The sequence below is a fragment of the Caenorhabditis remanei genome, chromosome X (genome assembly GCF_010183535.1).
Source record: "Caenorhabditis remanei strain PX506 chromosome X, whole genome shotgun sequence".
Lineage (NCBI taxonomy): Eukaryota > Metazoa > Nematoda > Chromadorea > Rhabditida > Rhabditidae > Caenorhabditis > Caenorhabditis remanei.
In genome coordinates, this window is record NC_071333.1 from 1,097,400 (window position 1) to 1,119,482 (window position 22,083).

General features: G+C 38.1%; 5 protein-coding genes across 5 annotated transcripts; 1 reads left to right on the forward strand and 4 right to left on the reverse strand.

Annotated features, from left to right (window-relative positions):
- Nucleotides 1-172: 172 nt before the first annotated feature.
- GCK72_022279 (uncharacterized protein) lies at nucleotides 173-2,560 on the reverse strand (the record flags this gene model as incomplete). The annotated part of the gene is made up of 11 exons (XM_003106996.2): nucleotides 173-397; nucleotides 712-781; nucleotides 830-930; nucleotides 1,035-1,107; nucleotides 1,153-1,301; nucleotides 1,426-1,548; nucleotides 1,808-1,871; nucleotides 1,928-2,069; nucleotides 2,120-2,204; nucleotides 2,254-2,361; nucleotides 2,408-2,560. 11 exons carry the CDS (start codon nucleotides 2,558-2,560, stop codon nucleotides 173-175), a joined length of 1,293 nt encoding a protein of 430 aa, XP_003107044.2.
- A 1,170-nt stretch (nucleotides 2,561-3,730) lies between these two features.
- On the reverse strand, nucleotides 3,731-5,794 carry GCK72_022280 (uncharacterized protein; the record flags this gene model as incomplete). The annotated part of the gene is made up of 5 exons (XM_053734737.1): nucleotides 3,731-3,969; nucleotides 4,255-4,342; nucleotides 5,468-5,534; nucleotides 5,582-5,693; nucleotides 5,740-5,794. 5 exons carry the CDS (start codon nucleotides 5,792-5,794, stop codon nucleotides 3,731-3,733), a joined length of 561 nt encoding a protein of 186 aa, XP_053578303.1.
- A 584-nt stretch (nucleotides 5,795-6,378) lies between these two features.
- GCK72_022281 (uncharacterized protein) lies at nucleotides 6,379-8,500 on the reverse strand (the record flags this gene model as incomplete). Its single annotated transcript, XM_053734738.1, has 4 exons — nucleotides 6,379-6,535; nucleotides 7,065-7,267; nucleotides 7,365-7,523; nucleotides 8,432-8,500. The coding sequence occupies 4 exons, from the start codon at nucleotides 8,498-8,500 to the stop codon at nucleotides 6,379-6,381; spliced, it is 588 nt and encodes a 195-aa protein (XP_053578304.1).
- A 645-nt stretch (nucleotides 8,501-9,145) lies between these two features.
- GCK72_022282 (uncharacterized protein) lies at nucleotides 9,146-15,625 on the reverse strand (the record flags this gene model as incomplete). The annotated part of the gene is made up of 19 exons (XM_053734739.1): nucleotides 9,146-9,280; nucleotides 10,771-10,968; nucleotides 11,013-11,085; nucleotides 11,134-11,249; nucleotides 11,383-11,608; nucleotides 11,803-11,937; nucleotides 11,985-12,212; nucleotides 12,260-12,533; nucleotides 12,723-12,859; nucleotides 12,905-13,087; nucleotides 13,137-13,423; nucleotides 13,471-13,626; nucleotides 13,679-13,995; nucleotides 14,039-14,147; nucleotides 14,498-14,710; nucleotides 14,768-14,960; nucleotides 15,243-15,325; nucleotides 15,392-15,478; nucleotides 15,524-15,625. The coding sequence occupies 19 exons, from the start codon at nucleotides 15,623-15,625 to the stop codon at nucleotides 9,146-9,148; spliced, it is 3,252 nt and encodes a 1,083-aa protein (XP_053578305.1).
- Nucleotides 15,626-15,867: 242 nt separating this feature from the next.
- GCK72_022283 (uncharacterized protein) lies at nucleotides 15,868-17,040 on the forward strand (the record flags this gene model as incomplete). Its single annotated transcript, XM_053734740.1, has 6 exons — nucleotides 15,868-15,963; nucleotides 16,155-16,282; nucleotides 16,328-16,394; nucleotides 16,452-16,542; nucleotides 16,589-16,684; nucleotides 16,868-17,040. 6 exons carry the CDS (start codon nucleotides 15,868-15,870, stop codon nucleotides 17,038-17,040), a joined length of 651 nt encoding a protein of 216 aa, XP_053578306.1.
- Nucleotides 17,041-22,083: the final 5,043 nt, after the last annotated feature.

The following is a 22,083-nucleotide window of genomic DNA, read 5'->3' on the forward strand; positions in this document are numbered from 1 at the left end:
AAATTTCACAAGGGAAGATTGGAGAGTGAGATAATAGCTAAATGTAAATAGATGGAAAACAGAAAATGAGAAAATTTCAGTAATGTTGCAAAGGGGTGAAAAGAAGAATGACCAAACTTTAAATAACCAACACACAATTTTAGAAAATTACTGAAATAATCTATAGGAAAATTTAGAAAAAGAAAATAACAGCCACCAAAACGGAGGCCACTCTATAAACCAATGAGCTGGAAGAGGTTTGTCCTTTGGGTTTGGCAGCATCATCCAATTCTTTCTCAAGTTCATCATCTGATGGCATTTCCTTGACTGGTTCGATGTCAGAGATGTTCTCCACAGTTTTGATAGTGGTTGCTGGCTCCTCCTCTTCTTCTGGCTCTGCTTCCTTTGGTTTCTCAGTCTGAAAATCATTAATTTCAGTTACTTTTTAGTTTTTACACTGACAAAGCGGGGGTTATTGCATGAGGGAAAATTAGAAATAGATAGATAGTGTTTAGACTAGCAATCACCTTTTCATCAGATCCACAGAAGGCCCCAGTTTTACCCATATTACAAACACAACGATTGCATTCACATCGCCCATTATTGGAGCACAGTTCCTGTTTGATAAGATTTCAGTGTATAAATTTTCTGTAGTGTAATTTATAATAATAATGATAGATACAAAGTCTCAACCACTATTATAATAATTTGAATTTAATTTTATTCCCTTACCCCATTCTCTACACAATTATTGGACGCCGTCTCGCAGGAGCAATCATCACGTTCCCATCCCATTTCGCATCTGGCAAAATTGTAACATATACGAAACGTTTTTTCAGAGCGTTCTTACTTGCAAACTCCGCAATCGCATACGCCGTTTCCAGAGCACACTTTTCCATTGACCGCCAGTGGGCAGCTGTCGTTGTCGCATTGACAGAATTTGCCGGTCACCTGAAGAGCAAAAAATGATATATAGATACATAGATATCAAATTTCATAACAACAAGTTGTTATTGAGCTGTTTTCTTGATGAGTTGATGAGTGGGAGTACTTACCGTAGGCTTGTTGCACTGGCATTGACCACACTTGCATTTTCCGGAATCGTTGCAGACTGGGGAGGATGAATTGCTAAAAGCAGGATTATGAGATAATTTAGACTTAATTTCAACTCACAATCTACACTTATTCTCCAATTCCACGGCAGTAGACACTCCATGAGAAGCCAATGGACATTCACACTTATCTCCACCACGGGACTGATCACAAACACATTGTCCGCACACAAGATGCCCATTTTGATGGCAGAGTCGTGAGTTGATCTCCTGAAGAAAAAAAAATAAAAAAGTTGGTTTTTGATCTTTCAAAATTTTCAAAATTTCCAAGGGTTTCGAAAAAAAAATTGAAGCTCAAATTTCAAGAGGTGCGAAGTGACACGGATTAGCTTACCGGATGCTTTTCGCATTCACACCCGCAGATAGTTGTGACGTAGAGACCAGCAATCGTGCGTTGTCCAAGAATACCAACTGAGAGTGTAATATCGCCGGTACTGGAGCAAGAATTGACAAGTATCTGAATAGTTGTAATCATAATTTGATGGAGTTATCATAATTGATGAGATTTGAAAATGTCAGAGTTTTGATAAGCATTAAGTTTAGGAGAAGAGAAAAATTGAAGAAGAAATTGAACTAATGTTAATTATTATAGTCAAATCTTTAATCGGCTGTCATTTTCACAAGCCCCAAAGCCTCTGAATTTCTTACTTTCCTTAATATCACAATTCTGGCAACATTTTAGAAGAAATAAAGAAGAAAAAAGCAACGCAACGCACCTCAATCTTGAATTCAACGATTTGATTATTCTGAACACGGCATGACTTGGTTTCCTTCAGCTCTCTGAAAAAAATGGAAGAAAATAAGTTGTACATCAGTAATTTCTCCGAAAAACTCACCCTTCACATACAATGAAGAACTTCAAATTGAGTGGAGAGTCTCTGACATCGGAAGTTTGGATTTCCATTGTTTCTGGCTCGGTAGATCTTCTATTTTGGTCAGTTTGGTGAAGGTATTTGAAGGAGACGGTGGCGGAGTGTCCTGAAACAAAAAATAATGATTTTTCTGGCATATATTGTTCTAAAGTATACCTGGCATGAGACGAACTGACACCGCTTGTGGTTGCAGTCGAACAACGGTTTTTCCATCGTGTTGCTTGGTCTCGAGGGGCAAGTTCTGAACGGAAAACTTGTTGAGAACGTGTCTAAAAACTTTGAATTCTCACCTGTTGAGTCTTTACTTGAGCGGTTTGTGGGGAGTATACCAAATGCGGTGTGCAGGTCTCATTTGTGAATTTGGATTTTAATTGGCATCGGTTTGTGAGGGAGGAATGCTAGAATAAACTTTTTTCTGTTAAGAAACAAAAATGTGAAACTCACTGGGTCAATACACCATGCACATTCGGCATGAGCCTTGATACACTGGCCACAACTTTGCTGGGCATCGAAACTGCTACACAACTGGTCTGCGGACTGTTCGGCGGCGGCTAATGTCAGCGTGGATAGTATGAGTAACGTGAGTGGAGATCTCATTTCTGGAATTGGTAAGGTGAGAAACATGGATATTGAAAAAGTGTACGGTAGAACAAGAAAAAACATGCAATAGGCAGAAAACAATGACATAAGAATGGAAAATGGGATTTATGGATCAGAAGCTCAAACTTTGATTTCAAATAGTCAAAAAAAAAAGTTTTGCAGGTGCCTCATGCATAACTCATCACTTTTTGAATGCGAGATAGAGTAGAAATGAGAAGGTTCTAGATTGAAAAAAGAGAACACAACAATATTTTGAAATAAGGGGATGTGGACTTGTTATTGGTACATTACGCTGACATTTAGCAAGAAAACTGTTCAAAAAGGTGCACCACCCAATAAACAAGTATGATGACTGCTAAAAGCTTCTAGAAAAAAGCGCGGTGGTTTTGAAGAAAATGAAAGAAAACAAAAACGTTTGAAAGCATCATCACTAGTATAAGAAAACTCAAATAACTTGAGAACAGCACATGTTGAGTAAAGTAATAAACAGAAGAACCTCTCTCTCCCGAGTACAGAGGTAGAAGAAACACACACACAACAGGCGTAGGCATCTGGCGTGGCAGAGGCCGTAACTGCACAGCAGACGCTACATTCTGTCATATGGCGTTGAGCTAGGTGCACACCCCAAAATCACCACCGACTCAACTCGGATTGCACTGAACTTCTCTTTTTTTTTGATTTCTCGGTTTTGACGGAAGAATTCGAAACGAAAAAAGTTCCTTTGCGACTTTCGATACGAATTTGATGGGTTCCCGATGAAAAACATGTATATAGAAGAGTACACATATTGGAAAGAAATAAAAAAGTAGTTGTCGCTGCCGATTTTTGTGCAGAGAAAGAGAGTTGGAATGGCAGCTGTTGTTGCTTACGTCTGACCTATTGGTGAGGCTTCGAAACCTTGGAGAGCAAATCCCTGGCCATAAAAACTGTGTTTTCGACGGATTATAAAAACGGCGGAGTGTCGGTGTCGAATGTTGAAAGGTTTTCATTCAGGCAAAAAAGAGTTTATTGATATTATATTGAAGACGGCGAAATTATTTTCGGAAGGAATGTGGAAAGGGTTATAGTTGTATAGCAGTCGTAAAATGCCAATGATCGCAGAGCAGTTTTTTGAAATTGGAGAGAACCAGAGGTTGTGGGTTTGAAAGGGACCCAATCGTATGGAAATCAACATGCGTGCTTGTTGGATTTGGTAGTTGTAATTGTCACTGTAACTTTGGTTTTGGGAGTTGTAATTGTCTCTGTAACTTTGGTTTTGGTAGTTGTAATTGTCACTGTAACTTTGGTTTTGGTAGTTGTAATTGTCACTGTAACTTTGGATTTGGTAGTTGTCATTGTCACTGTAACTTTGGATTTGGTAGTTGTCATTGTCACTGTAACTTTAGATTTGGTAGTTGTCATTGTCACTGTAATATCATCAAATCCTCATGTGTAATCAAGGATCGCTATAATTGGGAAGTTTGGTAACTCTGGCTAGGGATGTGGCCAGTGTACTTGGTCACTTACAGTGACAATTATTTATACTATATATGGTCTCAGGTTTTCATTTAATAAGTCATTCACATAATTGTTCCCAAAATCTGAAAAACGAAACTAACACACTTTTCAAAAAGAAGAACATTTTATTTAACAACAACCATGCCTAGATTTCAATTCTTTCGCTGTGATCTTCATCTTCCAGTATGACTCACAATGAGCACACCACGCTTTGTTTTGTCTCCACAGATTTCGTTTCGTAATTTGAACCTTCTTCAACGGCTGGGAGTAGGCAACAGGTCTCTGCAAAGAATCACAGCATGAATCACCTATATGTCCATATGAATGTGATACTTGATATTTATCAATAGGTCATTTTTCTTTTTATCCAGCCGGCTTCATATTTCACATTCAAAATCTATCTATTGTTTTGTGTCATGTTGCCAACACTACCGCCGCCCGGCTAACCACAAAACATCCCAGTAATCAATCACTCTCACTGGGAGTGTACCCTACGTACACGAGACGTGTGGGGTCCTCACGGAGAGTATTACACTACTCACAACCGAAACCAATTGATAAAAAGAAAAGCAACAAACAGACCTTGGGAATATTGAGTCGGGAAGTTGAGAAAGAAATGGAAGATGGATGTGAGTGGGAGTTTGTGTTGAGGAGATGACATATCTTGTTCTCGGAGATTGAAGATAGTTTTGGACCGTATGGATAGTTTCCGCCGATTCTTTTCACTCTGATCGTTTTGAAATTCTGCAAAAAACTTTGTTGATGAGATGAGGTAGAAAAAAGTGAAGAGACTTTCAAAAAGTCTGAAAATTGTCATACCGCTCACTTTATGTTGAACCTTTCAGAAACTTGGAAAATTTTTGTAAAAACGCTTACCAGATAGTCTTAATCTGAAGAAATAATGATTTTTCTAAAAATATTGCATTAGAAATTATGACTTCTGTTATCGAGTATAGCAAATATATAGGTTCACAAAAAAAAATATGAAATGCATTAATTATATTGGGTGACCTTAAGAGTGTGCCACGTTGTTACTGATAGCTTCACATTCAAAATAGTTGGTGGTATAACTAGAAAAAAATGAAGCTCAACTTTTGTACGGGTGCACATTAAAGAGTTACGCTAATCGGTGCGATTAGCTGAAATTGAAAACTTTGAATTTCAGCAAGTGCAGTAAGTCTTTATGAAATTACCGTACACAATATCTGTAAATTATAACAACGAATCTGTCTGGCTGATCCACATACCCTGCTATGACAATCAAACAATAAATTACACAAATTTCACACCTTTGAAATCAGTAGTTTTATCAAGAAACAGACACTGTGACCATTCAAAAAAACCCGAGAAAAAACCTTTTTGAAATTTACTGACACTCTTCTACAGCAACATTTTTTTGCAACCCACCTGTTTCTGGGAACATGCATGTACTGACGCTTTTGCAAACACCAATGTTTTTGGATATCTTTCTCTTCTGAAAAAATTGCATAGAAGCAGATAAACCGCTAAAAAAGCACTTACAAATGTACATGATGTCGTTTGAACCAGAAATGTTGATGAACCGGGTGTGTAGTTTTGTTACTGACAAGTCGTTTGATACCGTATATGTTTCCATGATAGGTGGAGTAGGAATCTAAAAGATTTACAATGAAATTAAAGTTTTCCTACTTCAAACTCACTCTCCAACGTTTTCAGTAGGCAAAAAGTCAACAAAAGAGAATGAAATTTATCCATAAGTTGTTGAAAATATCGAAATGAAAGGATCGGTCACTAATGGGACAAGCACCTGCATGTCCATCAAAGGTGACATTCAGCTTGTACAATTAAACTTGTTCCTCGCCTAATGGTAGGTAGGGTTGCCTAAGTGCCCGGTGAGAGGAACTAAGATGGATCGGTGAGGCGGAATGGATTTCGAAAAAGTGAGATGGGTGACCAGGTGGAATTGAAGAAGTAGGGAGAAAAGGAAATGAAGTCAGAAATTTTCAATTCTTTCATTTTTTTATCAGAGGTTCGGAGATCTTATCTTACATTTAGTTTGAATCTGAAGCGCGTGCCTTTTCTTCAAGAAATCATTAATCCAAACATCGAAAGCATTTTCCGGGTACACAAATATTTATTTAAAATATCAATAAACCCCAAACAAGCCAGAAAACTGTTATTAATATTACACAATAGCCATAATTAAAGTATGCTCCATGCCGAGATACATCTCATTAAATCATCATCAGATTATTAAACAACATATATTAAAACTTTCCCAATTAAAATGTTTGATTTTTCACCAAATATCAATACGGGTACCAAAATTATGAAGAAAATCATTTGCAAATGTTTTTGGTGGTGTGGCGATATGAACTCTGATCCCTGAGGCAGTCATCATGTCGTTTGTACTCGAGAACCGTGTTTTGAGGGAGTTCCAGAACACTTCGGAGGGTGTCGCGGATTCGGTTGGTTACTGGGGTCTCGTCGGCGTTTCTGGAATGAAATATGCTTCGATGGATTTGTGCATACTTGTCAAATTTTGAAGAACCGGTCTAACCCGAAGGCCTGGCTTCAAAAAATGAATTTCAAAAATTTCAAAATAGTTTGTCATTTTTTCAATTTTTCATTGAAATTGTAAGCATTTTTTCAAATGATTTTCAATAATTTCTTCCAGTTCTGAATCATAGTCGAATATTTTACTTTTTCGCGAAAAAATTCAACAAATTTGGAATTTAGGCGCCAATTATCCGGTTCTTTGTATCAGGCTATAATTTAGCTGACAAGGCGCGTCCCGGCCACAAGTATATATTTATGCTAAATGGGTGCAATTCAGACACTTTGAGGATGAATGGAGCACAGGGTTACCCTATTCTTAGAGCGCTGACGAAGACTGATGAAACGTAGTTTTTGCATTGATATTGAATCTGAATAGCATCGGGACATACTTCTTCTCCTAATGTTTCAGTTTCATTATATTCTAGCTATTCCAATTTCTCAACATGAAACCAATCCTGCCACTCACCGATTCCATAACGAAATGATATCCTCTTGGTTACGAATCGAACACACCGCTCCACACAGCTCATCCCCTATCAAAAACTGCTCTCCGACTATCGCCATGAGTAGATTCTCCCAAATCCTTGCAGACAATCCCTTCTTCAAACGGATGATCCATTTTCCTCCTTTACAGTTGGCCGGATCTTCCCATACTGGTTTGATGCCCGTCTTAAAGAAGTGGATGTCCGCTTTATCACACAAATCTGAAATAATTGAAAACACATATCAAGACCGAATATTTACCTGTAGGCCGTTTAAAGTGCACCATGATACTCCAGAATTGTTCCACTGACTTCATGATTCCAACCGGTTGCACGTAGTTTGCATAATCTTCCGGGTCAAACTTTCCAGTTGGTCTCACGAAATATGAGAACGTGTAGGAGTATTGGATGGGGTGATCGTTTGGACCAACCGGTGTTTCTTCCTGAAATTGGAGAAAGTGAGAAAAGGAGTAAGGAAGGTAATGATATGTTTTTTTGGAGATAAATGGAATATAAAAAGTGACGTTTGGTTTGGTATCATTGGAAAAATCGAGATCCTATGAAGTGAACATGATGACACGCTGATAATAGTATTCTAAGTATGGATGACTCATTTGTTTCTTGTGAAAAAGTCTAGTTCTTGAAATGAAATATGAGAACGTCTAGGTTGGTATTGTTTGGACCAATCGGTATTTTGTCCTCGAAGTAGATGATGTGATCGTGGGCGGTAATGATATGTTTTGGAGAATGAAAAAATAAAAATGACGTTTATTTGGTATTTTTTGGAAAATTGGAGATTCTTAGAAATGAACATGATGTCATGCTGATAACAGGCTTTTAGTAGGAATCAGTCTGTTTTTTGTGACTAGGTCTAGTTCTTAAAATAAAACATAAAAACGTATAAGAGTAATGCATGGGATGATCGTTTGGACCGGATCAATCACTGTTTTTTCCTGGAATTGAAAAATGTGAAAAAAGTAATCCTGGGCGTTAATTGTATGCTTTGCAGATGAGTGGAAAAGTAGAAATGACGTTTTGTCAGGTTTTTTTTGGAATAATTGGGATTCTTTGAAATGAACTTGATGTCAAGCTGATAACAGGATCTTAGTGGGAATAAGTATGTTTCTTGTGAATACATAGGTGTAGTTCTCAAAACGCTCAAGAGCATAAAATAGTCATTCTCAAAAGAATTACTGCCTTTTAGGAAAAAGGTTTTAGAAAACTGACAGGGAGCAGCTATATAAACGAATCGTTTCAAAAACACAACGCTGATCATCGATCTGACTGATTGTTTTCTCTATTTAGCACTTTTTTTGAGTTATTCAACCAGCTTTGTATATCAAAACCTTACCATTAATATAGGGAGATTTTTTGGCGGCTTTCCCGTCGTTGTTGCCAGACTTCCAATATCGAATTCCATCTCTGCAAACTATCTGCTTATCAGAAAAATCTCAAACTGTTGCAAAAAGTGTTCCTGAGAGAAAAGTGATGGCTCTGTGCTAATGTATAAAACGGGGAGACGAAGCGGAGAGAGAGAAACATAGAGATGGCGGCCAGTATACACATATACAAACGACCTCTCTATCTCTCTGTCTCTTGAGACTTTTAGTCACTGTAGTGACCGGAGAGACCCAGAGAGCAATTGCCAGGAGGAACGTTATTGATCTGCGCACACAAACGAATCGAGGGAGAAAGAGAGAGAGAGAAAAGAGCGGAATGAAAAGAAAAACGCATTATGTATGTATCTTATGCGAGAAGTTGTTCGAAGCCTCTTCTCTTTTTCATTTTCCAGCGTTGCGCGAAAAACTGCCAAAGCCGTGGTGTGACACCTAATGAAACAACGATGGGAAAAAACGGGCGTTGATGAGAAAAAAAAGAATTCCATCGAGAATTCTTAGCGAAAATGAAATGGATCAACAAGCAACAAGCATAGACAAAAACAGCTTCATATACAACTACTACCTCGTATTTTTTGTTCAAGTGTCACATTATTATTTAGGAAACGGTAAAAAAATCACAAATAAGTTAGCGGCATTCAATATAAATAAGTTTGGTGGTAGGGAAATCACAATATGGTTTTGATATATTCAACAGCGGACTTGAAGTTGACCCAGTAGTAGGCGTCACGGCCAGATTCAATCCGATCACCAGCGAATGTTTCGATGAATTGGAGGTTTGACAGGAGGGCTCGTGGGTTAGCCTGGAAATATGGAACATTGGTTTGAAATTCTGTGTATGATCTGATTGTCTACACGGGTGGGAGTCAAACTAGGTAAAATTTGACAGAGCTTTGGCAATATTAAAAACAGAAAGAGTTACGTGGAAACCAAAGGTCTGTGGTAAGAAAATACATTTTGTCGAAAAGTTTGAGAAATGGGAGTTGAAATTGAAATTAGATTCTCTCGATTTGTCGTCACTACCAATAGTTGAACTACCAATGACAATCAAAAGTAACAAAAATTTTTGTCACAGTACAAAAGTTTGAACTTTTGATTTTTTTCGCAAGAAAGTCGAATGTTCAACTATGTTTTACATTTCGATAAAACTCAAGCGTACAAAAGATTTTCGGCTATGTTTGATAGAAATTTAGAACATATTGATAAAAAATTGTGCACATGTTTTTTTTAGAAGTAATAACTTTTGTCCACTCCAGAAAAACAACTAACCGCCAAGTTGATTTCACCATCAATGATCAATTACTCCCAAGCACAGACAAAATTCGAGATTTAGGCTTACTTTTCTCTTCTGATAGTACTTTTTCATCTCATCTAGAAATTCCATCCGAATAGCTAACCAAAGGGTAAATATTCTTTTTAATGTCCTTAAAAATGCTTGTTTCGAAATTTTCATTAAATGTTTCACAATCTATATTAGGCCTCTTTTAGAATACGGCACAATTATTTCCTCCCCTATCACAAAAGAACAAATTAGAAAATTAGAATCGTTTCAAAAATCTTTCGTTTTTCGTGTTTTCAAAAAATTTCATATCAACTACTCCTCTTACTTTGACTCACTTTTACATTGTCACTTAGAGTCGCTAGAGCGGCGCAGACTATTATTAGATCTTTCTTTCATGTATAAACTCCTTGTCTCCAAAGAAATAATTATTCCGAACATTTCTTTTGTATAATTTTCTAATGTATCTAATTTACGTCGGCATAATTTCCATATACGCTCTCTCCTGTCGAATTCCTCTAAAATAGATTCCCAATTTCCCATTAACAGAACTTTGCGTTGTTGGAATGCCCTCCCTTCTCACTTTTTCCCCCAACGTCCCTCATCTATTGTTTTCAAATCCCATATTGCATCAAATAACTTTGACAATTTTCTGACTCTCAACAATTTTAACTTTTAATGTTTCGTATTTTTACTTCATATATATATTTTTACCTTGATATGTATAAGCGGCCTTTGGTCCTTCAATCAATAAATATTATTTATCACATGTTTGACTCCCGGCTGACCGAGCCGGAAAATTTATTCACCGGGCCCACGCGCCAACCCGGACCTGGCCGGGATTTCGCAAGTTTGGTTTTCACATGATTGACAGGCCTAGCCAAATGTGGAGCTTTTTCTAGCTAGTTTAAATTTGACAGATGAAGAATTTCGATATTTGCATATGGAATGATGTTGAAATGCCCCCAAAAAGGTAATTCTCACCAGCTTTATCAATTTTTCCACAACACTCACCTTAATAATAACAAACACCAGCACCGGTGTCAAATCATCAGCAGACGCTACCGCATTTTTTGAAGACAATGCCACAAGATTATTGATGACATCACAGCAACGAACCACACAGTTCAACTTGTCTTGAGCAGTCACGTAGATGTCCAGCATTGACAACTCGGCCTGGGCAGACGGCCATGGAGCTTCTCCGTGCAGATGCTAAAAGTTAGAAGGTTTCTGGGAAAAGTATATTAGGTACATACCTCTGGAATCTTCAGGAAGTCGTTCACTGGCGTTACAACATTCGCGACTTTTGCTATGGTGTTTTTTAGTAGTCTGAAAATTTCAAATTTACAATAACAGTCAAAAATAGACAATTCTTACTTGTCTCTATGTGTTTCCGCTTCTTTATTCGGATGGAATGCGGTGTCGTATACAGCAAACATCACATAGCGCTCAATGGTGGTCATAGCTCTGTCCAGCATAGTGTCGGTTGCGTACTGAAGCATGGAAATTATAGGTAGATTTTTTTTGATATCTGGACAGTAACATGGGAACTTTTCAGTTCAACAGGACCGCTAGAATCTCAGTTAAATGGATATAGCAATGCCGTCCCCTCCTTACAAAACTTACATTCCAATCCACGTTTTGCATAAGACGGTCCTTCAAATATGCAAGTAAGTTTTTCAAGAACTCCGCACGTTCATCGTTAGCTTGAAGATATTTGAACTCGTCGTAGAACTTGAGAACAGCAGCTACTTCTGGAGTCTTTGCAACAGCGTGTTTGGTGTGAAATCCGGTTTCTAAGAATGTTCGCATCAGGAAATCGACCAGATTCTGCTCAGTGAGACGGCGGTTCCTGAAAATTTGTTAATGTTGCACCTAACAGTGCAATTGATAAAGATTGGGTTTAATAACTCTATTTTAATAAATTTGTAGGGATTCTTGCCTGCTAAGTTAAAAATGCCGTAGAATTTAGGTTTTGCACAAAATATCGTAATCCATAGACAACAGTATATCAAGATTAACTATTGACACTCTCCAAAAACTTACAAAAGAACCCGCTGCTCCAGCGAAACAATATCGTTGGATTTTCTCATCAGCGTAGCACGTTCTTCCCGCATAACCTTCACAACGTCTGCCTGCTCAATCTCATTCAGCTTGAGATGCTCGATAAGGATCTCCACTCTGTAACAGACAAAAATTTTCTGACATTTCTAGCCAAAAATTCTTACCCAGCATTCTCGAAAAGCTCAATACATCTCTTCACTTCACGCAACTGTGCAGCCTGTCCGTACTCTCGTCGGTGTTCCGTCTCCACGAGAACTCCATCCAGAAATTTGTTCAGCAGCTCTTTTCTGCCCACCGAAGTGTCCTTGGTCTCATTTCGATACCCAATTCTTGGAAGATAGGAGACATTGCCAAGCACAGTGACCATCTTGCGGAGAGTATCCTTGAATGCTCTGAAAAATTTTATAGTTTTTCTTCTCTGTTTTCAAACAATTTCTACCTGCACGAAACCAGATTTTCCGGTGAGTAATATGGCTCTGTGACTTCAGATCTTGCAGACGACTTGTTGTCGCTAATCAGCTTGGTGAGTGGTGGTTTTTCCTGTTTAATCGAGGAAATTGATGCGTATTTTGCAAGAATGTCATCTCTTGGCACATTTGTAGCATCCGGCAAGTTTTGGTCACTGGCACTTGTCGCCATTCCTGGTTTGATGAGTGAGCCGCTTCGACGGAGATGCCCACGGATATCAGAGAGTGTGTTGGATTGAGTGATTCCTGGAAAAAGGTGAATATCAAACTTCGGTTTTTGAGTTGTCAAGTGTTTCCCCCACTGGCTAGGCGTCCTGGTCTAGTATTCATGTGTAAAGCTCAATTGGGAAATACCAAGACAGAATCAGGGAAATTTGTATTTTGATGTCGTCGCTTTTATGATATTTAGCAGGCCTTCCTGTCAGTAAATCTAACCTTTCTTCATTCGATCACTCAAACTCTTCAACTTCGCCAACCGTCCTCCAGCTTCAGTGGCTTGAGTGGATTCTGGTGACGTCTCGAAACCTTTACTCTCATCTGCAGCAGGCTCTGGTGAGATACTGATGGGATCGCTGTAACACTTCGTTGTTTTTTTTGTTTTTCTCAGTATGACTCACTCAGTGACGGTGGAAGCAGAAAAGTCAATGAGATCTTCCTTTGTTGCTGCTGGTGGCGCAGCGGGTGCCGGTTCGCTTGTTGTGGGGGTATCCAACAACAACCGCTCCGTTTCCTCCCGACGTCTTCTCTCCTTTGCTTCATTTTTACGACGCTCCATCTCACTCGCTTCCACATAGTTCTCTCTGAAATGAAAAAAAAATCATATCAGCTCAAATAGGTCGAAAAACTTACGATGAATAGTCCAAAAAGAACAAGTCAAAGTTCTCCTTCCCGAAAACTCCTCCTTCTTCGTTCTTGACTTCCATAGCGTCATAAAACGAGTCTCCGGTTCTTTTCAACGACTGCTGCATCTTTCGATGAATGTTTCGAAGTGTTGACACCTTTGGAGACTCTTCCGCGTTTTCTACATTTGATTTTTGGATAGTGGAGGCAAGTGTTTCCGGTAGCTTTTCACAAATAGCAACAATTCGTTCGATGTTGTTGTTAGTAGATGCCGGAGTGCTGCGGATCATCTTGGTCTAAAATTTATTTATTTTTTGGCTTATCGTCGGATACTTTCACTAACCAAGACGTTGACATCCGCCACCGAACCAACAAAGCTCGACTTTGTCTGCATGTCAGATACAGCCGATCCATTTGCTATCAAGGAGGTTATCTCAACGTCTGGAGCCAACTTCTCAATCAAAAGCGCATCCATCATCTCCGAAATCAGGTGAGTATTCTGAAAATATCCATAAAAATTAATCTGGCGTCTACCCGAAGCAAATACCCACCCTGCACTGACTCAGGAACTCCTTGTACTCTTCCGGTGGTGACTCAAACTCTCTGAGAGAGATCATCTGAATGATCATTGCAATTTGAACCAAATTATGGTTTACAATGTTTCCAATTCTGACATCATTATCGACCACTCCACATTTCTGGGGGCTGATGATGGCAGGGCATATCAAATTGGAAACAATCATATCCTTACAAGCGTGGCTCAACTCAATTGCAGAGATATCGTCGACAAGTTCATACAAAGAACAGAAAATTTCCCTGATGATCCAATTGAGGTTTGGTGGGAGCATTGGAAGAGCCAGGTAGATTTCTGGAAAATTTATTTGGTTTTTTGACTTGAAAAAAAAACTCACGCTCCAAGAATGTATCCACGAAATACACCAGCTTAGACACCACCATTGCACGATACTCAGGGAAACGGTTTTGGTCTTGTTTGCCATCGCGGATGAATCGAGTGGTGGACTGAATAAAAGTGGAATGTGGGGAATCTGAATTGGACGGGGTCCATTATGATCTCCGTCAGCTCACAGGTATAAGTTCAGAGCTAAATCGAGTCTGGAGTTTTTAAGAAAGTCCATGCATTAATATTTAATTAGTGTAGATATGTGATGCACAGACTTTTCAAAATGGGATGCCATATCTCTTATACAACTTGAGCCGAGAACTGCTGTACCCGTCAGAACCACGGTTAAAATACCCAACTTTTTTTTTTCCTAAATTCTCCCGGAAAAAACGAAAAACCGAAAAAATCATTTTTCGGCAACAACCCTGGTCGGAACCACACTTTTTCTTCAATTCATTTTTTTTCTCACCTGTTTCACATCAATGTCCAACCAAAAACTCCCGAGTTGAATAACATCGAGTACACCTTTCCGCAGAGCCTTGGTTAAATAAACCATTGTCGGGTGCATCAACTCCACGAAATGTTTATAAAATCGTGTGGACATTGACGTCTCTTTCCTGAGCATCGTCCTCATGTGAGTCCCCGATTTGAGCAGCTGCAGTTTGAGCAGGTAGCATACAACCTGGAATCAGATAATTTTAGCATTGAGTGAGACTTCAATCGAGAAAAAAACGCAAACCTGAGCAATCTTCAATTCGTCTTCGGGGTAGAGACCGCATGAATAGACGAGATGGAAGAAGACTTGAATGATGGCGTCGTTAGAAGAAACATCATTTTGATCAAAGTTGTTGAGCAGCTCGGCAACTGTGCTCGGCTCCTTGTAAAGCACTGTTAGGAGTTGGTCAAGGGTGGAAAAGTGGTGTCCGACATGCCTGTAAATATAGATGGTTGGAATTTACATTTTCTGAACCGGGCGCTTTCAAAACCTATTTTCTTCGCTTTAGAGCAAGCTCAGAGATTTTTAAATTAAAAACTTTTAAAAAACTCATTTTTATCATGTTTTACTTCATCTGTTACGTTGATGGCATGTTTTTACGTTTCAAAACCACGCCATTCGCGTTCTTCAAAAACTTCCAACGTCCGTTATTCTATTTTCTCACATTTTTATCAACTTTTCCTTCTTTTTTGCCAAAATTTAGCGAAAAACCACTCACTTGTAGGCTGGCTGTGCTTCTGTGTCGTTGATCTCCTTCAGAAGTCGACAAGCAATGTTTGGTTCCAGGGATTGGTTTTTCAACTGGCGACCGACATTCCAAAATCGATGAAACATTTATTTCTTCCGTTTTAATTGAAATCAACTCACATTCCAATAAGAACTCCTCCACGCCTCGGTCAGCAGCTTTATTTCAATATCCGCCACCTCTTGCTTGTGTCTGTTGAGCGAATTGAGCTGAAAAATCGATGTTCGCACTAATATTTGCGTCGAAAATCTCACCTCCGCATCGGCAAGCAGTTTCTGGTTGCGAATCTTGGTTGCCAACTCGTAGAATTGGCGGTATTCATCCTGCGAACGAATCCGCTCAATGGCTTCGCTCATTTGACTGAAAAAAGAAATGAATTACGTGAAAAAAGACGAAAAATCAGAGAAATATCCGATAAACAACAATTAGAAACAAAACAAAGTGGCGAGAGGGTGTGTAAAACGAGGAGAGTAATCAGGTCCGCAGTGCGCGTCAATTCTGGTGTGTCTGCGGACAGGGCACCACAAATGACGAGAAATAGTTAGCAGGGTGAGCAAGAAAGGGAAAAGGGACCACGATTATTGGAAAAAGAAGGAATATGCTAATTTTTCTTTTATTATTGGCGTTTGCTACTGATTATGCTAGAAGTGGGGACTGCAATTTGATCTCAAAGGAAGGACACGGAAATTTACAGGTGATTACGAGAAAATTGTGTAAAAATGAAAAAATATTGCAAAAAAAATTGTGTTTTAATCCCCCGACAAAGGATTAAATATAGCTGTTTCGATGGAAATTAGTCTTCTATACTAAAATTTGCAGTTTTTCTAAAAAACAACGTTGAATTCAACCAAAAATGTGGGAGTAAAATGCAAAAAGGTATTTCAGGTGCATGGACATGGTCTTCATCGACAAATCGAGTTGACAACATTCATTCAAGCAAAATCACGAGTTCCACAATGCCGATTGATGTACAGTGTCTCAATTCCCAATGAGGCATATGTTGATGAAAGAGAGTGAGTTGTTCCATTGTTTTTCATTGCTGGATTTCTCATTTACAGACTGACCAGCGCATTTCCTGGCTATGAAATAGTCTTTGGAGACAGCAAAAAGAATAATAATCGTCTGGTACGGGTTTTGAACCAGAACCTGGGTTTTTATTGAATTTATATATTCTCTATTCAGATTTACATCGTCAGACAAAAGTTGTTCCTCTCCACATTTGAAATGAAAGAAAAGCTGAAATTTCCAGTTCACTTGTTGCCACCTAGTAAGCGTGAGTATTCTACAATGTTATTTATCGAACAAAGAAAATATTGCAGAGAGACTTCCGGAAGTAAAATTTTTCCAACCTATAATCGCTGTGGATTGCAAGGGAGATTTCACAGGCTGTCCAACAACTGGAATTCGAAGTAAAGGTGAGTTGTTCCTGGTTTTTAAGATACAAAAATCAGAAATGTCACGGACCGGGCCCGGCCGAGATCAGAAATGCTCCCGACCCCAGTTCGGCCCACTCGGCCCGTTTTGAAACATGTTTTAAAAATTTGCCCGACCCGACCCGATTTTTTACCAGTCTGATAAAAATTGATTGTTCGTTCCAGACGCTCGAGTGAAGCCCACATCCGGAAAATGGCTGCAAGTGAAACCTTGGGAAAAAATCCGAACAGTCGTCGACATTTTCCGAAAGGAGCCACTGTTTCCCGAACTCCCACTGCAGTCACTATTTATCTTAGCAGCATCTTTATCGTTTAGCATGTTTTATTTAATGAATTAGAAAGTATTTCAATAAAAATAGAGGCAAACAAAACGTAGTTCCAAACATAAAAACGGATACTGCTGAATGTAGAAAAAACAATTCCTAGAAAAAGGTCAAAGCGGAGAACGAGATGAAGAAAAAAGGAAATTGGGTATTTGATAGAATGCGAGTTGGACAGAACGAAGAAAAATAAGTAAATTGGAATAAATCAATAAAATGATTGGAGTCGCGTCGAGAATAACGGAAATTGAGTATGACTAGATTTGACGTGGTTCAAGAATCTATCGGAGGTGATGATTCAAAACTGAAAAACATTTCAAAATTTTCATTCAGAAATCAATAATGAGATTTTTTACCGTGCTCTTTTTCTCGGTGGCTCCATTGGTACGCTCTTCCTTTTTTCTAGAATTGCATGAGAAGTGTCTAAGTCGAGTGTTCTTATTTTCTCTGGTAGAAGACACTGAAGATCTTGTTGACATTTTCCATTCTCTATTGAAGAGTTCTGAAATTCTTTTTTTTTTGTGATAGATTTTGGAATAGTTTTTCGTACTCTTAATTTGGGCATGCCAAACTTTGGAACTTTTCTTTGTCGTAGAGAAGTAACAAACAACATTGTCATCTGGAAAAATCGAGTGTGTATGACATTGGATTCTGAGGCTGACCAGTAAGAGCGTTGTATCCGTATAGTCATTCGAGCATGCCATGAAAAATGTCGGGGTTAATATCGTTTATTTCAAAATGCTTCTTTTGTCTCCTTGAACTTTTTGTTGTATTTTTCTATTTGCGTTCCATAAAAGGAGAATTGCTGGTGTTAACACCTGTAAAAAGTGAAATTGTTGCAAACTATTCGTGTGAACACTTACTTCCTTCGAAACATAAAATACTTTTTCATTGATACGGAATGCATTTACAGATGGATCATCACATTTCTGGCTAAAATCCTTCAAGCGTTTTCGCTCTAGTCCTTTGATCCACAGTACTTTGACGTCGACTTGTAAGCGGAATTCGTTTCCTTCTATTATATTCTCAGTATGTAGACTTTTTTTCTCAGCTTTCTCAATCTTTTTTTAAACTCAATTTCCAAAATATTTTTCAGCAGGAATATGAATTATTTGTTCATCATCTGAACCGAATTGAAACAAATGCGCAATACGATGAGCTACCGAGTTAAAATGTGCATAAAGATTTGAACCAAATGTTTTCTATTTTTCTACTCCCTCACCAATTTGCTGATTTGAATTTTTACTTGACTGTACAGGCCAATCTCAATGTCAGAATTATTTTTTTGTAGTTGACAACTTTCTTGCAAAATGCTTTCCCAGAAAAATATCTCTAGAAGAAGCTTTTTAGTGCTAAATAAAAAGAATGAATGATTTATTTATGACGAAGGGACAGGCCATTTATTCGACAACCGGGAATGAGAATCCAAGGGAGTTATAACAGAAAGATGGGGAGTGGTAGGATAACAGTTATGGGCCTATTGACAAGGCAGCAGAAAAGGAAGCGAAAAACTATTTTGATAATAAAAATAGCTTTTCGCATTTCCTGCTACCCTGTGAATAGCTCCATCACTAATTGCAGTTAAAGAGGTTCCTGCGTTCCAAACGAGATATCTGTTGGGAAAGGAATCCTACGAAACAGATTTCAGATACAAAAGTAGAGTCCTAAAGTTAGAACAAACAATAATATGACGTGGAAAAAACCTTAATCTTTTTTCAAATAGCAACAGTTTGCTGTATTGCATTGGAAACAGCGAATATTGACATTTTATTAGCCGCGCTGAGAATTTTCTAGTCTGAAAATTATCCCAGCTTGACATGGGAATGACCCGGAGTGTCCCACCTGAAATTTTTCCATATTTTGTACATAAGTAGTGTCTGACGTAACTAAGAAAAATCCGAAATTATAGCGGCGCTCTCCGAGCTTTTCCACGTTTCCCTATACGTTCAATTTTCATCAAATACTTGGAATAATGGCCAAGTAACGAAAAAGAGGCTATAGCATGAAATTTTGCTTTAACTAGTCATGAATGAGGTTTTTGGAGCAGAAAATTCAATATAAACGGGACTCAATTTTTGACAACCATAACGTATAGGTGGTACGTATAGGGTACGTGGAAAAGCTGAAAATTTTCTGAAAAACTGAAATAACTCTCGTAACTCAAAAGCTCGACCTATATTTGACTACGTATACAGACATAACTCGGAGTAAGAAGTGCGCAGGTGGTAGTCCCCAGTTCCCCGATTGTCGAAATTTGGCATTTATCGTTACCTCACACTGACAACTTTTCTACACTTTCAGTTGCAGCTCAGCAGATTATGTTTTTTGGCAAACGCTTTAAGAGAATTTTTTAAAGTCTATGTTATTTCCTATCGAATGAGCCTAAAATCATTACGGTAGCTCAAAAACTCAAGAAGCTACGAGTTCTCAAAGTGAAGATACCGAAGTTTTCGAAAATTTTCAAAAAAGTTGTGTAACTCCCCGAAACCTCAGAGAGCGCCGCTATAATTTCGGATTTTTCTTAGTTACGTCAGACACTACTTATGTACAAAATATGGAAAAATTTCAGGTGGGACACTCCGGGTCATTCCCATGTGAGAGTTTCAATTTTATAATATTATATTATGTTCCTACTTACTGAAATTTCTCCGTCCCCAAAACACCCATCTCTTTTTCTCACATAGCACTCCACTGTCCCTTAGAATAGACGATGGCAGATATCATCTCGTCGTCGTCGTCTTTCCTCAAGAACGAGGGAGCGAAAGCAGCAAGAGAGACAGTAGAGAAGCCTGCCACCGACGGCTACTAACGGGTGTGCTTGTGTCTTCTCCGAATAAGGTTTTTGACATATGCATTTGGACAATGCTGACCGACGATAGGATCTACTCTACACACTGAATTAAATTGAGTGGTTTGTGGGATAGGAAAAAAGACAGGAAAGCGAGTCGCGCAGGTGTATAGAAAGAAAGTGTTTTGTCTAATGGGAAAGCAAAGATACATATGTTATTGGCTTGCTCTTAAGACGTCCAGTTCGAAAGTGAAATTGACCAGATTATACCTTACCTGTTAAAAACACATTCAAACACTTCCGTGTCAAATTATAAACGCTTTCGTGTTTCAATGAATACATATTGTCATGGTTTTGCCATTTAAAGGTCTATCGGTTTGTTGTCTCTTACATATAGTAGTTCTTTTAAAATTTTGTCATTTCCGTGACCATTACATGTATTGCAATTTTCATTTTTATCCTTATCAAGAAGCTTTGAAAATACCGTTTTTTTTGTTGTGTAACTTGCCACTCTCTCATATTACGATATTGGTTTTTTTCGTGTACGTGTACTTTTTTTCGTGTACGTGGCTTGGCGTTGTGGTTTCCGTTTTAATTGTTTTTTTCACGTTTTAGATGTCTTCACATCAATGTTTTTGCCGTTTGCTCTTCCCGACTATTAAAACATAAAAACAACATTTTTCCCAATCAATTCATTCAAAAGTTTAAGACAAGGATCAGAATCCATACCGCAACAAATGTATACAATCAAATTGAGACATCATGATCAATCGTAAAAAAAATAAAATACACATGAAAACTGGATTATTGAAATTACATTAGAACAGTATAAGCGGTTTCACAGATCGGTCAAAAACGAGAAGTCAAAAAAGGACAATACATTGAAAGAAATAAGCAACATATTACGGTTACATGAGATTAATCATCTGATCAGATTGATGGTGCTCTCTGGTACAATAGATGTTAGGTTGAATGATAACACAACAATGTTACTATGGGGTCGGATACAATAATAAAAATGCCTTGTTGACAGGAATGAAATGATTGGAAAATTTTTTGAATGAACATAAATATGAAGATTAATGGTCAATGTGAACGGTTTGTGTTAGAAATACAAAGCTCGGAAAAATCATTTGTGTGGTCTCAGAAAACGACAGAAAGAGAAGTGTTGCTCTGTAATGTTTGGTGGAAGGTGACAAGTAATTAGAGTTGTCATTTATTTGAAAGTCAGAAAATTGAGTCAGAACGGTTTTCTATTTTCTCAAACAGTATTACCTCAAGACTTCAGACAACCCACGGAATTGTTGAGCGGAGACAAACTTAGCTAGCCGCAAGTACATTTACAAGCTCTAGCGAGTAAAGGCAACGCTGAATGGGAATTGAGAGCTGATTGCTCGAGCAGTGGGACATTTGGAAATTAGAATTTTGACTTTGAGCGAAGTTTCCTACATTTTAACACAATGTTTTCGACACAACAATAAACATTGTAACAATTGAGAAAAATTGTCCGTATGAAATTTGAAATTGTGAGTGCGGTCAACGTAGCATGCACTACACACGGAGAAAATAAAAATTTCACAAAATTGGTCACGAAAAATGTGGAGAAAAAATTGAATTAAAAAATAAATTTTAGGCATTTGTTTTTTAAATTTTTTTTTTGTATTTTCTGATTTTTTTTTGAAAAGCGTATGTACAATTGTTGAGCATAAAGAGTTATAAAAACACTGCCGTGTGGTGCATACGGTAGGAGAAGAGTAAAATGTGGGGATTCTCTATATCAAAATCCAAGAGTTGGATAGAGAGAATCTGTTTTTTAGTGTGGAAAAAAGATCTGGGTACACTAGGTTTGGAGAGTATAAAAAAACCGGACACTGAGATGAAAAAAGTCAAAATTTGGGATTTTGAAAGAAAGAATGCGAGTACAGTTGAGAGAAAATGAACGAGATGAAAAAATTGGTTGGATATAAAGATATTGAGAAATTTACAAAGTTGGCAGTTTGTAGCTTCGAGGGTTGGTATAGAAAGTTTGAAAAATAAGAAAATCAAAAAAAACTTTACAATTGCGGTCTGCTAATGAAATTCAGAATCTTGCGACGATGAAGTTTGGAATCTGGTTCGAAATAATGGTTGTTTTATCCCGCTTTCGTCATAAGACCGCACTCGTAAAGTTTTTTGATAGCAATCATACGGTACAATTCAAAAAAAGGATCTCTTATAGAAAGAAAATGATTTTTGGATCTCTGTTGTTTTAGAGTAAGATTTGTTGAGAGTGT